Source organism: Patiria miniata, unplaced genomic scaffold (assembly GCF_015706575.1).
Source record: "Patiria miniata isolate m_02_andy unplaced genomic scaffold, ASM1570657v1 HiC_scaffold_5, whole genome shotgun sequence".
Taxonomy (NCBI): Eukaryota; Metazoa; Echinodermata; class Asteroidea; order Valvatida; family Asterinidae; genus Patiria; species Patiria miniata.
Genome location: NW_024037072.1, coordinates 25,476,451 through 25,493,154, shown reverse-complemented (window position 1 = coordinate 25,493,154; position 16,704 = coordinate 25,476,451). Strand labels below are relative to the sequence as shown.

Genomic DNA, 16,704 nt, shown 5'->3' with positions numbered 1-16,704 from the left:
GAATGAAGGATATCGAATGAAATCTTTGGATATAAGGCCCAAAAAAAAGTCTCCGGTTTCTGGTATGGAGCTTGCCCCAAAAGTGGTGCGGCGACGCGGCTTTTTTTTTTTTTACCTGTTTTTTTTGTTTTTTTGGCTTCAAATGTCGGCTGATGACTGCAAATGGTGCCCGACTAAACTTAGTGCAAATATATGGGAGTCCAGAGAGGCCACATAAAGCTTATTCTCGATAACAACCCCATCTAAAAACACGTTAAAATTGTGCAGCAGCAGGATTCCAGTCCAACCAGTGAGTTTGGCGGTTTTGAGACATCATCTTGTATTGAAAAAAAAACTTTTCATTTTGCCGACGCGCATGGCTACGGCGACGCGCGCGCATACCAGAAACCGGAGACTTTTTTTTGTTGGCCTAAAGTTATATCAATGGAAACTCTGATGTGATGCGGGACCATTTTGTGGGAATATACCGGTAATGATCCATGATCCAGATCCAAATCCAGAAATTTTATCCAAACTGTATCGTTGCATTACTTGTAAACATCAACGTAAATGGAACGATGAAGATCTTTATTGAAATTATTCTGACTCACTGGTGGTCGTCTAGGATTATATAAGTATAGTTGTAAGTTGTTGACAAATTCTGTAAGCCAAGTGCTTTGCAGTGACAACAAAAGTCACGTCCTTGTATTCAAATGGACTATTGTGTGCAGCTCGTTATGTTGCTCTGTTGACATAAACAGTTCATTACTCAACTGAAACCGACGTCATTAAATTTATGGGCCATGAAGCTTAAGATTTCAAATCGTCTAAGAAACAAACAACGTCACTGCATACTCGAGTGTTCATGATTTAATCAAACTCATGGCCGCTCAATGAGCAACAAAAGACGATTAATTGAAACTCCTTGATGAAGCATGGAGGATTTAAGAACAGTTCTCGGAACTTGGGCGAGTTGAACGAACTCCAAATGCCCGGCCGGTAAGGTACAGAGAGCCCATTAAACGCGCATGGTTTCACCCAATTTATCTCTATGGCATAAAATTGATTTTGGGTGTTAAAGGGAGACTTTTATTATTGAGTCTGCGCCTCCTGGCTAGATAGGACAATAAAGCGTTGGATTAGGAAGGCAGGCTGTGTGACGTATTTTGGAACATTTCAATCAATAAACCCGGATATGAACTTTGTCGCACTTATTTTCCCGGCAAACAGCCAGCGAATACGTGTCCCTAGGCTAAGGGGAACATTTTCCATACTATGGTACTTTTGTCTAACAAACTGCTTTTCAAATGCCGGTATTCCTTTTTCTGGCTGTGGTGAGAGATCGTGATTGTTCGCGGAGCTGGGTTGATGCATTTTATGTTTTATTTGAGGGACACGATTTCAATAGTTCTTTTGTCGCCGCAACTGCAACGTGCACAATAATAACTGCCGACTTGAATGGAAAAACCCTGGTTGCGGAACGAAAACTGTCTGCCTGGAGTTTCTTTGAAAGTTTTTAAAGGTAATAATAATGCTCTTGCCTTTGATGGAAATTACCTATAGTGTTACAGAGATACACGCAGCAGGCAACACATCATCGCAAGATTGTTCGATTTTGGTCCCCCTTTAAGAGTTTCCTGGCAACAGTGCAATTGTGCGTGATATGTAAATGTCGGCTCCATAACCAGCGCAACCATTCTTCCCAGTTGATGTCCTAACTTCAACAAGGATATATGACGAGGTAAGTTGATATGGAGGAAAATTTGGTTTATAGACATGTATTTTATGAGGATTGAGAGATGTTGAAGGCGGTGTACCATTATTTTCATACAAGCTAAATGAATCAAATCGCTCCAACATTATATCAAGGTATATCTCCTGTATTTCCACCTTCAGTTGACGGAGTGATAAAATCAGAACCAAATTATTGTCGCTACAGTAGTCCATAATGCAAAGTTCCCTTGCAGTATGAATGTGATTGAAACGTTAAAAATTATATGCTTCGGAGGAACTGAAAAAGGATGGTCGAGAAGTCTTAAATGCAATGTTAGTGCGAGCAAAAGTATGTATGAACGATAATGTGTTATTTAGGCCAATTTGCACTAACATGATTCACAAAGTTTACCAGTTTTATGGATTACGCATAGGGCCTACATGTTTCCAAAGTGTGTATTTTAAGACTTCAACAGGGCTGTTTAAAACTTGGTTCGCAGTTCATTTCAGTTTTCAGAAAGGGAAATAACATGGGGCATATTAAGGGAAATTAAATGTTCTAATCACCATTCACTTGCGAAACAATAAATCTCCATTTGTACCAAGACCAAAGACGTTGACTGCTTTAAACCTGTTTTCTCCAACTGCTTGACACAATGAGGTAGTATACGTGTTATTTCGATATGAGTAAAAAGCAAACAAATGCAATAACAGGGTATTCCTCCTTTGCTTTCCTTTTATGGAGCACCAAAAGTGGACAACCCAATTTTCCCATTTTCTGCTAGCAGAATTTTAGCTTTTTAAAAGTCGCGACACCCGTTTTTAAAAAAAAAAACTCAATTTTCTGCTAGCAGAAATTTGGATTTTATCTCGGCGCCCCAAACGTGGACAACAAAATATCTCAAAATTCCCACCAGCAGAATGTTATGATGCCCCAAAAGTGGACAACCCCATTTTCCCATTACAGTGTTTCTGCTAGCAAAATGTCTGATTTTTTGAAGTTGTGCAAACGGCTTTCAAAAATGTCAGGTTTCTGCCAGCAGAATTTTGGATTTTACTTTCACGACTCTCTCGGCACCCCAAAAGTAGATAACTAAAAATCTCAAAATTTCACTATGGAAGAAACTTGGGTTGAAGCTCTTGCAGAAACCAGAAATCTCCTACATTGCGCTGGTGGAAATTTGGTCGTGGACCGAACATGGACCGAACTAAAGAAACGAGAACTTCTCCAATTTTCTAAGCAGAAACTGGTCACACATTTTACTCGAAAGTGGTTTCATTTTAGACATAATTCTTTCGATGAGAGTTCCATTCAGTGGAGGAGCCTCCACTTGTTTTACGCATTTTCGTGAATATATCAGTGGCTATAACAGTTTTCGCTGAATGCATTCCAAAAATCTACTTCATATTTCTGTTCATAATCAAATAGGTTTTTTTTCAATTCAATTTCAATTCAGATAGACATTTGTTTCCATATACAGCTAATACACAATAGATGATGATTGATTATAATCATACAAAAATACACTCCGAGATGAAAACTTGCATAAGATTGCTATGGTCCTGGTCTGTTCAGCCGCATTCAAGTAGCAATCGATGTGTCAATGGACGAGATAAATTATTTCGTATAATAGCAAAAAGCAATTTTTTCAGTAGAGAATTTGCTTTTTCCTTTGTCCAATGTGACCGAATGACATACCGGCATATATGAGAATTTTGATGTCTGCAATGTTCTACCCAAATTTCTGTTAGGAATTTTGAGATTTTTAGTTATCGCGCCGAGAGAGAGTCTTCAAAGTAAAACCACAATGCTGCCGTAGCAGAAAATTGACATATTTGAAAACCGTTTGTGCACTTCAAAAATCAGTAGTTCTGCAAGCCAGAAATGAGAAAATGGGATTGTCCACTTTTGGGGCAACATAAAATTCTGCTGGAGTGAGAATTTTGGACTTTTAGTTGTCCACCTTTGGGGCGCCGAATGAGTTAAGTCGTCAAAAGTAAAATGTAAATTTCTGCTAGCAGAAAATTGACATTTTTTAAACGGTTTGTGCAACTTCAAAAATCGGAAATACAGCTAGCAGAAAATAGGGAAATTGGGGTCTCCACTTTTGGAGCTCCATATTCCTATATGCACATTATTTCATTTCAAACTAACCGCAAACACAGGTGTAGTTCACACGGCAGTCTCGTGGTCGCCTCTTTTCATCAGAGCCTAATTGGCTCGGAATCAGAAAATAATTACTTTTTGGCCGGGTCGCTTGGTTAAGAAGACAGAAGGGAGAATCATCTCCAATTTGATTGTGTACAGTCCGATGCAAATAACCGAGGGGCTATACGTAGGCCTAATTCAGTAATTATTATGAACGTATGGGTCATCTCCCAAACTATACTCACATTTTGTATCATGTCGTCACTTGAACCTTTTACTGCTGTACTTGATGAACACACCACTCTTTCAACCTCTACTCTATTTTACAATATTATCTTTGCTTTAGGCCTACAGCTTCGTCCAGTCCAAAAGGAACCCGCTTCGCACGGTGCAACCTAAGTTGTTAACTGTATGTGTCGTTTTGATGCAGTGATACACGCAAACTTGTACACGCAAACTTGTTTAAGGAAAAGTGTTATAGGAATCGACCATTTTCTTATCGTCAATGGTATCTTTTAACATGACATTGAATTTAATATTTTTTTTTCGTTCTTTTCGCGACAGGTTCATGCCATGCATGAAGGGGTTTTAGTTGGAAGATGTTGCCGATCGGACTTTCATTCAGCCGTATTCTACTGCAATCAAAAACAGACTAGGTAAACAGTGCCATCGTTCAATCGAGCCTGATCCTATAGAATCATTCGTGATTTGTTTTAAGGCAGGCCTAATCCGATTTACAACAATGGCGAAAGGTTCTCTAAAGTTGAACATGAAAAGAGACGACGCGCGGACGCTCATGATGAAAATGGACGCCCGTCTGACCTACGCCGGTCGTGAGAGACACGCGGGGTTCAAACTGGAAGGCGAACGCCAGCTGAAACACATTCAAATCACTCACCAGCTTATCAACGCCGAGCTCAACCGGGCAAAGAAGGACGTCCAACGGCGCTTCGACTTCTACCAGACGCTGAAGGAGCAGAACAAGGAGAGACGGGAGAAGAGGGACCTGGCCTGGTGCGAAGAGGAGGAGAAGGATTGGGACCGGCAGACTAGGGCTGCTAGACGGCGAAGGATGCTACCCAATCTAAAGTTCCATCACAAGAACCACAAAGCCGAGGCTGTGGGGTCGATACGGCGAGACGTCAAGGGAGAGTACACCCACAAAATGGCGCACGAGACGAATCTCAACAGGTCGCTGATTGCACTGAGTGACTCGTACAGCAAGCACAAATCTCTGACTCAGCGGAACCAAGCCAAGCTGGAACAAATCACCGAGGACCGGGATCCTGTCGATATGCCAGCCAAGACAGAGAACACCACCTTGCCCACCCCGCAGCATGAGATTCAAAATCCTAAATACGGAATGCCGCTACTTAAGACGCGTTTTCCTGCTCTTCAACTGAGCAAGGCAGGGGAGAGTTCCACGCAAAAAGACCGTTCCCTTGAGATGCGTGCCGGTAAAGTCGGTGACACACCACCAAACGATAAGAGAATCAGCAGACCAGTTGCTGGACCACCTGCAAGTCTGGGGCAGCGTTTTTACATGAACACAAGCACGGATAGGGAACAACACGATGCGGGCACTGGTCCACTTCAGAAAGACTTGCCGGTCTTGCCAAGTATCAACCGTGCGAGACGCAAAGGAGTGTACGCGAAAGCCCTAACAGATCCCGCGCGAGTCGGCGGTGCATTTGCCCCTACCGGTCGCCCACTCCCATCCTTGGACCACCCCCGGCCCTCCACACAAACCAAGAAGCCACGCCCAGGCCCGAGTGTGACCCTGGGACCACAGACGATACCGTTGAGATTTTACGGTTCAGAGGAGAACCCGTTCCTCAAGGAGTCGGACGGCCCTCCGAGTGCGGTGTATCGTCCAAAGGACCTCATCAACAGCGATAAAGACGACGAGATGTACGAGTGGCTGGGGTTCGAGTCCCGGGAGGAATTCGAAAAGCTACGGGCAGCCGGATTGTTGCTGGAGGCGGAACGAGAAGAGGGTTCGGACACCAGTGAAATTTTGGAGGATGGCACGCGAGTTGCCAGGATGGACGGTCAAGAAACGCCGGAGAATACGGAATGACTATGGACTTCGGCCCTGAATATGTAGTACAGGGCGAGTCAAAAAAAGCGGAACCCAAAGAAATATATTTCATATTTAAACAATTATGTAGCACCAAAATAGAAATGATCGGTAAGCCTAATTAATAAACTACTTTCAGATGAAAAAAAATTCACTTCAATTGTTCAATCCGTTCAAATTATATCACCATTTAAACGAAATGACCCTAAAATCAGTTTCGTCCATGAAAGCGCAATTTATTGTGTGTTCTGACTGTTTGGAGCAACAAAGAAAATGACACAGAATACTTGTTTCAACAACTGTAGTACACAATATCTTTATTAACAACCCTGCAATGGCTAACAAAAGGATTTACAAAATCCATTTTTTTTTCAAAGACGGGCCTTCAAAAGGACTTTTTGAATATTGTTAACTTTTAAACTGAGGTTTTGTCGCTGGTGATGTTTGAAGACAATTGTAACTACAATTCTTGAAATCGCATTTTTGGACAAAACCGATTTGAGGGTCATTTCGTTTAAATGGTGATGTAAGTTGAATGGACTGAGCAAATGAAGTAATTTTTATGCCCCGCGGCGAAGCCGAAGGGGCATACTGTTTCCGCCTTGTCCTTCCGTGGGTGGGTGTGTGGGTGGGTGTGTGGGTGGGTGTGTGGGTGGGTGGGTGGGGGGGTGTGGGTGTGTGTGTGTGTCCGGACAAATCTTGTCAGCGCGATAACTTGAGAAATACTTAACATATGAACTTCAAATTTGGTTTGTGGATTGTTCTTGGTAATCCTAAGAAGCCTTTTGCATTTGGGGCCAAAAGGCCAAAGGTCAAGTTCACAGTGGCTAAAACAATAGAAATCTTGTCAGCACGATAACTTGAGAAATACTTAACATATGAACTTCAAATTTGGTTTGTGGATTGTTCTTGGTAATTTTAAGAAGCCTTTTGCATTTGAGGCCAAAAGGCCAAAGGTCAAGTTCACAGTGGCTAAAACAATAGAAATCTTGTCAGCGCGATAACTTGAGAAATAATTAACATATGAACTTCAAATTTGGTTTGTGGATTGTTCTTGGTAATCCTAAGAAGCCTTTTGCATTTGGGGCCAAAAGGCCAAAGGTCAAGTTCACAGTGGCTAAAACAATAGAAATCTTGTCAGCGCGATAACTTGAGAAATACTTTACATGTGAACTTCAAATTTGGTTTGTGGATTGTTTTTGGCAATCCTAAGAAGCCTTTTGCATTTGGGGCCAAAAGGCCTAAGGTCAAGTTCACAGTGGCTAAAACAATAGAAATCTTGTCAGCGCGATAACTTGAGAAATACTTTACATGTGAACTTCAAATTTGGTTTGTGGATTGTTCTTGGCAATCCTAAGAAGCCTATTGCATTTGGGGCCAAGAGGTCAAGGGTCAAGTTCACAGTGGCTAAAACAATAGAAATCTTGTCAGCGCGATAACTTGAGAAATACTTAACATATGAACTTCAAATTTGGTTTGTGGATTGTTCTTGGTAATCCTAAGAAGCCTATTGAATTTGGGGCCAAAAGGTCAAGGGTCAAGTTCACAAGGGCTAAAACAATAGAAATCATGTATTTATTCTGAGATTATAGGGATTAGGGATTAATTCATATAAAACCTACAGAAGACACTAATGCTGTCAATGAATGTTCCATGTGACCAAGGTACATGTAAGTTGATGTTAAAAGAGTGGTGTTATGTCATGGGAACTGTCACCGTTGCGGGGCATTTGTGTTTGTAAACACACCTGACTTGTTTTCATCTAAATATAGTTTATTAAATTGGCTAACCAGTCGTAATTATTTTTGGCGCTACGTATTTTTTTTTTTTATGAAAGATATTTATTTGGGTTTTGGTTCCGCTTTTTTTTACTCACCCTGTATTTTGCCATACAGCTTCAGAATGATTGTCAAAAAAAGTCTTCTTCTGACAACTTATTGATTGAAGAATTAGGAATGTTTATCAGGCCACTTCTCGCTACATTTTGTAATTTACCTTTTATTAGTGTTGTAAACTGACATAAACCACAATCACGTGTATCTTTGACGTTGACATATTTGCCGTTAAATGCTACAAACTACCCCATCAGTTGCGATTCTAAAAAAAATACTTTGGTAGGCGAAGCCGAAATTTGCTTTCAAATCGATCTTTAGAGTATTAACAATTAATTTCCGTTCTCAAACTGTAACAAATGTTATTACATTTAGTATTTCATAGCTATCCATAGTTGATCTTTAGTCTGCTTAAACGAGAAGGACTCAATATACACAAAAATCATTTTGAGAAATTGTTGAGACAAGTACAACTGGTACTATTTTTTTTTCTCGTACCTCAGATACACGAGGTTAATTTATTTACATGTTGTTTTTTTTACTGTGGTGAATTGTGTAGTGTATTCTAAAAAAAAAAAATACGTTCAAAGAAACGCCATCCAAAACGCAAATCCTGCAATACTGCTGAAAATTGTCAATGACATCATCGAGTATATAAAGTCTGGAATTTCAACTATTCATATTCCTGCTCGTTTGACATTAAATGAACCTAACACTAACAGTGTGGAAGATTGGGGAAGAAAATATTGGAATTGTCATTCGCATGTATAATTGCATTACTGTTTTTTCATCAACCGATAAATTACTGTGTTGAAATAAACGAATATACATTTCTAAAAATGATCGTAGTTGCATTCATATGTAAAAGCAGAAACCTGCGTTTGTAGTTATACAGGTTGTCGCAGAAAAAAATACACCCTAACTTTAAGTGATCGCAACTTCAAAAATATGTATAAAAATTGGAGGAAAAAACGGGAACATAAAGTGCAATTATTTTGATACATTTTGATGAAAACTGCATTTGATTTGGTTCAGTAGTTACGAAGAAATGAGCGATTATGTAACACTAGTCAACTTCCTTCCAAGTTTGCTCAAGATAGCGATTTTAACTACCGCTGATGGCTCGCATTATCTGTTCAAGCTTCCTGTCCTCACTTCATTCCTCAATGAACCAGCATTGTTTAATATTTTGTGAGACCAATGCATTTTTGTTCTTATTATTACAGTACTAAATCATTAACCGTAACAATTCTAACAAGAAAACAAAACAACAAAAACAAAACATTGTAAGGAAAAAGACGTCTCTATTTATTAAAAAAATAAATTCTTGCCGGGGTTGTCTGAATCACTCATTATGAGCAAACTTGGAAGGAAGTGTTCTTTGACTTGTGTTACATAATCGCTAATTTCTTCGTAACTACTGAACCAAATGAAATGCGTTTTTCACCACAATGTAGCAAAAAAATTGCACTTTATGATCCCGTTTGACTTTTTTCAATTTTGATTCTTGTTTTTGAAGTTGCAATCACTTAAAGTTAGGGGGTAATTCTTTTCTGGGACACCCTGTATGTGAGCCTAAATAGTATTCAAAACAAAACACACTGAGAACACGGTTTCCCACACAATTTCAGATCTGGCTGACGCCACGTTAGGTGTGAACAGATACGACAACTGGGAAAAACCAAGCAACTTTCTAGTTTCATGTCAGTGAACCAAATGCCAAATCGGCATTACTAAATTTTAATTTTTGAACAGAAGGACCATAGCAAAAAAATATATCTGCATGGGACTGTGGAAGGGGCTTTCCCTCCTTTTGATAAAGCGATCACAATGCTCTATAGAAAGTCTCAAACTCTCTAAATTGTATTGGGTATTCAATATGGCCTCCACTGCCAGCTTTTGGGTATGCCATCTAGGAAGGACTTTAGGAACTGGTTCACGGATGAATGAGCATCTAAGGGAACACGCAGTCAAAATGGCACGCTGACACCGTGACTTTTGACAAGGTAGTCTATATACTTAGTCTGAAGTGTTATTTGGAAAATGTTTACCGTTTTAAAGGTATAACGGACACTATTCGCAAACATTCAAAAAAAGGAAACTGTCAAAATATCCTGAAACATCCTACTTGATTGTAAGTATTAATGATAGGTTCAAGCATCCTGTGATATCTTAGTATGCTGTACTTTTTGAGAAAAGAAGAATGATCATCATTTCCTCACGATGGTTAGGACCAAACCATAGCGCTTTCAATGGAAATCTATGTTTTGCGTCAAGAAAAATGAAAATGCATTTTTACAGTTTTCTCAAGAAGTATATCTACTGAGCTAAAATTTGGACAGGTTAGTTTTTCAATAACTTGCTTCAGATTTCTTGTATTATCGTTCCTTGAGTCGGCAAGAACAAACTTTGGATTTTTTTTTTTTTGCAAATGGTGTCCATTACCATTAAGAAGGAAGGCATCGGTACTTCTACCAACATTTAACAGCATCTTACTTTAAAAAGTCAAAACTTCTTGCTCATAGATACATGTGTCTTAATTAGAACTCTTCCTAAGGTGTGGCGCATGTGGTATTCCTTGCAGAATTTCAAAGTAAATAAAAGATTTGATGGTTTGCCAAAAGGAAAGAGGGAAACATACTGTTGCAAAAACTTTCTCATAAAAGGAATCAACATAACCAAACATGGATCTGTTTCATAAGAACTATGCCACCACAGCTTTTAACCAGTTTGCACTGGATGACGTGTATACCCGCAAAGGTTTTGCAGTATTCGGAACGGATGACGGATAAACACGCAGGGAGCGAGGCCGGAAATATCTGTCAGCGACCCGCTCGCAGCGAGCGAGGCCGGAAATATGAGAGTGCTGCCCGAGGGTGATGGCTTCAACCCGCCTGGCATGAGGTCGATTGAAAAGTAATACCGCGCATCGTTCTGTTCTTGTCAAAATAATCCCGGCGTGAACTGGTTAATAAAAACAAAGCTGTGTTCACTGTATCAGTGGTTTAAAGGTAATGTACAACATTTGCTTTTGCTGTAATTCTCAGAAATGGATGAATTTGGGGTTTAGAATTTTATAGCAAATATTGTTACACTGACTGGTTTAAAGTTTTGTGTTCACATTTGCTGGAAAAACCAAACAAAAAATGCTGTTCTTGTAGTCTGGTTCCCTGACCCTACTTCAGATGAAACAAAGCAATTTATAGAAGTCGGGGAATTGTCAGGTCAGGGAACCAGACTACTTGGCTTGCACCCGTTCACGGATGTGTAACCAATTGCAAACAAAATGTGGACTAACTAAATTTGGTAAAGTGGGGGCAGTATTTGAAAAAAGCAGTTTTTTCCAACGATGGTCAGCTGACCATCATTGGAAATTGATACAAAAATTTCTTGAAAATGTCAGAACACATCTTCCATCTGTACATCTTCCATCCAATGGATTAATCCGAGTCTGAGAAGGAGTTCTCATCACTGTGTCCCTCACCGGGTCCGTCACTCCCACTATCACTCTGTTTGTCCCAGTCTTTCATGGTGGCCCCCATCATGAAGTCGTCTTGCAGCACACTCCAGGCGGGTTTCTTGCTGCCCGTCTTGTCCTCACCCTTGTGATAAAAAGCAATGCGATTATAATGATGAGACAAATGATGCATGAATTGTGCATTAGTAAAGCTTCCCCAGAACTTCACATATTTCCATTCCAAAATTCAGAATTTTAATTCCAACAAAATCAGGCTTTTCAGTCCTAAACTCTGAGTGCAGAATGGTTTTGACAATATAGTTGCAGACCTAGGGCGACCCTGTGGTTTAATACCTCCCGATCACACATTTATTCCCTTAATATTGTTCACCTTTTCACAACATGGTGGATTTTAGGAAAGTAGTTGAAACTTCACAATCCCTCATACCTCAAGTTGGCTGATTTTGACTACTTCTCTGCATTAAGTACGGAAGTAGTCCAATCATCCAAACCTTTGTACTTGCAAGCTACTCACCTGATTATTCTTACTGACGTTCTTGTTGGAGATGACTGGCGTGGCTTTCAGGAGGTCCAGAAATTCTCCCTTACTGACGGAAGACTTCACCTCTGCACGTCTCCTCTCCGAGTGTGCCGTATCTAGTTTCTCACCGAATTTCTTCTGCTGTTTCTTGACGGCGTTGAAGAGTTGAACGACCCCTCTGAAATAAAAACAAGGTCATCCTATGAGAACATCTTCACAAATTTACAATGTAATTATTAAAAAAAAATGGAACAAGTGCATGGCAGAAACAAACTATGGGCAAGAAAAAACAAACCTTTAGAATTTGACAAGTTCAATACCTACAAAAGACTTTAAAAAACTACTTTATCAAAATGGATATCTAGAAAACTGAAATCCATGTAGGTCTTATTTATTTGCAAGGATATCCAGAAAACGTAAATGCTTGTACAACCTATTTACAATTACGCACTGCAGGATTAGGGCATGACACCAATTTAAAGATTCTTGGTGTAATGTTTGAGTATTGTACTGCATACTTTAACCCTAACCTTCCAAAATTCTCTGTGCGTAAGTGGAGGATTTCGAAGGATTGAGGCTTTATGGCAAAAAAGTGTCCGTTCATTTTGGAGGATGCATTGAGGGAAGGTCTAGGCTGTACTTTTTTTTGGTATTTTTTTTTATGCTTAGCCATGCATAAATGTAGGCCTAGATTATACTTGAATCATCCAGACTGCTTCCAAAAATCATCCGCACTGCCTCAAGGTATTAACAGTAATTGTTGGATGATTTTGAAGGATTGAGGCAGTGGTCACCCCTCCAATGAACAAATTCAAGATATGATGGATGCTTTTGGAGGATTGAGGCTGCATCCAATTTTTATGTGGAAGTAGTTGGAGGATTTTGCAGGATTGAGGACGTAACCTAGCAAAAAGGCCTAGGGGGTTAGAGTTTGTCTCCAGTTCACCAAAAGTGGACACAGAGTGACTTAATATTCCATGCCAACCCTCTGGTTATCCCTGATTCATACCTTGTTGCTATTCTCTGTAGTTTTCTCTCTACCTCTTTGTCGGTCACTCTGGGCTTGGCTCGACCTAGTTGCTCCCACTGATTCCTGGTCTCTTTCTTGAAGACAGAAATTTTAAACAAGATTCACAGTGTCATTGAAATAGGGCTGTGCAGAAAGTAACGATTATCCAAATATTTGCTCATCCACCGAATATCGGAACAGCAGTTTTCCAAATAGATATTCAAAAAATGTAAGCCGTCTCGAAAAGATGACAAAAATGTCCGTGATGTAAATTTTATTTGTATCAGTTGAGTGGTTTAAAAACCTGTCAAATATCAACTAGTCAGCTTTCTGAGAAAAAAATACATCGATAAATACGTAAATGATATTTGTAAAAAATTTTACCTCAATGCTAATTTTCAAATATTTCAATATTCGATCAAAACCTAGTTCCAATAGTTGTATACTAAATTATTCAAAAATACACAGCACTACATTTCAATCAATTTCTGTGGTCTTTTTATTACACTTTTTCTAGCTCCCTATTTACTCAGTCTTTAACTCCAAAGTTTCAACTATCTGAAATGTTGTGCTCTGGAAACTGATGGTGCTTAGCTGTTTTGCCAAATTATTCAATAATGAAAGGTTTGCGGAAACACCATGTGCCAATAATTTCTCAACTAAGAGAATGGTTCTGAAAAGAACCAGAGGTATAAACTCGACGTTCCGGTCAGTATGCTCTGACCGTCTTCAGGAGAAAGCCACCATGCAAAGCCTCAAATTATTCAAGCAAATAAAGAATCATTTCATGGTCTGGTTTGAACACAACCATGGCATTAATGTCTGAAGGAAATCTACCTGTGCACAAGAAAACTGCTGAGATGTTGCATTTTGACAGAGAACATACTTATGCACATAAATCAAAGAAAATACTTCAGGCAGACTAGAGTTTTTATCAAACCATAGACCTATACCAATATTCAATTGTTTTCTGCAATAACATTTTGCCAATGTGGCAAAAGATCAAACATTTCTAGGCAGTAGGCACATACAGGGTGGTCCAAAAACAATGCACCCTCATACATGCACTTCCAATATTCCGAGACCTACACCATTGATGTGTATGGCTAGGAAATTTTGTTGGAAGGAAAATGATACCAAGAACTCCCGATTCGATCCAGCAGTTTTGATTCCAGCGCCATTTTTGTGAACCAAAGTCAGGGGCTCTATTTATTAGGATAATTTCGCACAGTGAACAACAGGATTATCTTAACCCCTGACTTTGGTTCACAAAAATGGCATGGAATCAAAACTACTGAACCGAATCGGGAGTTCTTGGTATCATTTTCCTTTCAACAAAATTTTCTAGCCATACAAATCAATGGTTAGGTCCCTAGATATAGGACGTATGAGGTTGCGGGGTATTTTTTTGACCGCCCTACATAGCTGTAAAGCCTGAAGCAGCAAAGAGAGAGAGAAAAAAAGATAAAGAAAAGTTTACTTTCATAAGAGGAAGGAAAACATTTAAAATGTTTTCCTGCGTAAACTTCAATAACAGGAAAAACACTTGTCACCCTGGATGAAGTTCAAACCCGGGTAGCCAAGGTTGAAGGGAAGAAGGGTTGAATACCCCCTACCCAAACCCAACTCCTGATATAACTCCCTGAATACCAACCTCCTTCCGCCTTTCAGCATCTTCCTCCTGCTCTTGCCTCTTGGCCTTTTCGTAATCCTTGGACTTGGCCAAGACGGCTGAGCCCATCTCAGCCGGGGTGTCCCTATGCAGGATCTTAGCCATGACGTCCGCCCATCCGGCCCCAGGAACCCTTGGCTCTTCCTCTGGCTCGGACTCGGAGTCTGGCTCCGGCTCCGAGTCTTTGTCCTCCCCATCGCTATTGGACTCCCTCGACGGTGGCGTGGGTAGAGATGCTGCTTCAAGCTTCTGCCTTTTTCTGGAGATCTTCTTGCTTGGAGCACCTGAAGTCGGAAAAAAAATTGCAAGTTGCAAAACCGTCCAAAATCCTTCAAAAAGTGAGTGGGGAATTCAGTGCATTTTGCATGAAATGGGGATCAGGGATGTAAGTGAACCGTGACATTTTTGCCTGAAATTCGAGGTATAAAGGAAAAGTACACACACATGTATGGTGCCAATATGTTATTTACTTTACAATTGAAGAAAAAGCCTGAAATTAGGCAATTGCAGGACCTGCATCTCTGGGATGGTACATGTATATCCTACCACTAGAACTACGGAGGGTAATGTGGTTATATTAAACCTAGCCATTATTATTTTCATTGTCGTGGAATTCAAATCACAAATCACAATAAGATTTAAGTTTGAAAACCACATCCATTTTAAGTATGGCTGCCCCGTACACCACTGTACAAAATTGTGTTTATGGACACAACAAAATGAAGATGCTGAAATACCTGGAACAAACTGACACATGAATACGGTTATGCCACACAACCTACCTCGGTATGGCAAAGCTGGAATGTTTTAGAACACATCCAGTACATTTTGGAACGAAATAAACACTCAAGGAACTAAAACAAAAAGAGGAGCTAGTACCCAAACAATTGCCAAATCAGGCCATATTATTAACGTTAACCTACACCGTAGATGTATGCATATATGTGGGATGTATGGTTTACAGTCACCTCAAATATTTGCCAACTCTAATCAAACCAATTTGACCGTTTGCCAAATCGTCTGTTGTGCCAACTCGTCCAGTCACTTCGCTGTACAACTTGACCTAAAACGTGAAGTCTCCTCAACCATCCAATAAACATCCGGGTTGCGTGTTTACCATCGATTCCTCGGCAAGTCCTGATACATTGACACCTTTTCCTTTTCTTTATTCCTCACGATGTAAAAATTATTCACTTTTGAAATCGAACAAAACAAATCCACAAAAGTTTAAATGAAAGTATTTCTTTACCGAACTGGAATTATTTGAGGCCTGACAATCATTGGGGATAATTTAAGTTATATAGATTGTTCACCTTAATATTATTTTCACCCTCTTCTTAATTTAGGCATACTACCTGTTTTTGTAATAATTGTTTTATTAAATATTTCTCATATTTTGGTCACTTTTGTTCTGTTTCAAGTCGATCATTTAGCTTCGTGAATGATTGAGTGCGAACTATGCACTGGGGATATACAGTCGCGTTATTTGGGATTCTTACGATCTACTTTTTATAACATAGTTGTAGCTCCAGCTCTATATGTCGAATTCCCGATGAGTGATGAGCATTGGCATGATTGGAGCTGGAGTTACTTTTTATCATGACCGATCCATTAAATTCTCAGCCCCGTAACCTTGCCATGAATTAGGCATCAAACAACACCACGCGCAGCACTATCACTAATCATTGCACTCGGCTAAAATTCCATAGGCGCAATTACAAACTACGTCCCTCCGTGTACACGATGTCACAACGGACGAGTTACGACTTGACTAACGCACAGCGGTCGAGTTGGCACAACGAATTACGAACCGGCACAACAACGGACGAGTTTGATTCACCATGACCATGTTCACCATTTTCTTTTCGGTCTTCATCGCTTTCAACATCCGCATCACTCCCAGAATCGTACGAGACTTTCACAAACGGTTTCCATCTTTTCAGATTTTTCTTCTGTCTCTTGTTGGCATCAGTTGCAACAAATGAAACCACATTATCTGCAGTGGTTGTCGTCGAACCATGTGCTGTCGTGTCCGCCGCCATATTGTTTGTGTTGCAACATTTTAAAAGTCTTTTAGTACGTGTAGTTCGTGCCAATTGATTAAAGGGATACTCGACATATCATGGGGGGAGTATGATGCACCACAGAGCTTGCGATAGTACTGTACGACAATACCAGCGAGCTTGGGGGGGGGCACAATACCAGCTACATGGGGGGGGGCAGCTATATGGGGGGGGGGGGGGGGGGGGGCACTAGTACCAGCTAGCTGGGG

The 16,704-nt window shown here is 40.1% G+C and overlaps 2 protein-coding genes across 2 annotated transcripts; one reads left to right on the top strand and one right to left on the bottom strand.

Moving 5' to 3' along the window:
- Positions 1-1,179: 1,179 nt before the first annotated feature.
- Positions 1,180-6,248, top strand: LOC119741868. Its single transcript, XM_038217790.1, has 2 exons — positions 1,180-1,720; positions 4,406-6,248. The coding sequence occupies exon 2, from the start codon at positions 4,584-4,586 to the stop codon at positions 5,919-5,921; it is 1,338 nt and encodes a 445-aa protein (XP_038073718.1). The 5' UTR covers positions 1,180-1,720; positions 4,406-4,583; the 3' UTR covers positions 5,922-6,248.
- Positions 6,249-11,067: 4,819 nt separating this feature from the next.
- Positions 11,068-16,502, bottom strand: LOC119740935 (RRP15-like protein). Its single transcript, XM_038216429.1, has 5 exons — positions 16,288-16,502; positions 14,415-14,716; positions 12,761-12,855; positions 11,746-11,929; positions 11,068-11,355 (listed from the first exon to the last, which is right to left on the bottom strand). The coding sequence occupies exons 1-5, from the start codon at positions 16,472-16,474 to the stop codon at positions 11,194-11,196; spliced, it is 930 nt and encodes a 309-aa protein (XP_038072357.1). The 5' UTR covers positions 16,475-16,502; the 3' UTR covers positions 11,068-11,193.
- Positions 16,503-16,704: the final 202 nt, after the last annotated feature.

Bases quoted from the DNA above. Each gene is read 5' to 3' on its own strand.
- LOC119741868 (XM_038217790.1), top strand. From the start codon at position 4,584: ATGGCGAAAGGTTCTCTAAAGTTGAACATGAAAAGAGACGACGCGCGG.
- LOC119740935 (XM_038216429.1), bottom strand. From the start codon at position 16,474: ATGGCGGCGGACACGACAGCACATGGTTCGACGACAACCACTGCAGAT. The intron at 12,856-14,414 runs GTTGGTATTCAG...TCTGTCTTCAAG, and splicing joins ATGCTGAAAGGCGGAAGGAG to AAAGAGACCAGGAATCAGTG. The intron at 11,930-12,760 runs GTATGAATCAGG...TTTTTATTTCAG, and splicing joins CTACAGAGAATAGCAACAAG to AGGGGTCGTTCAACTCTTCA.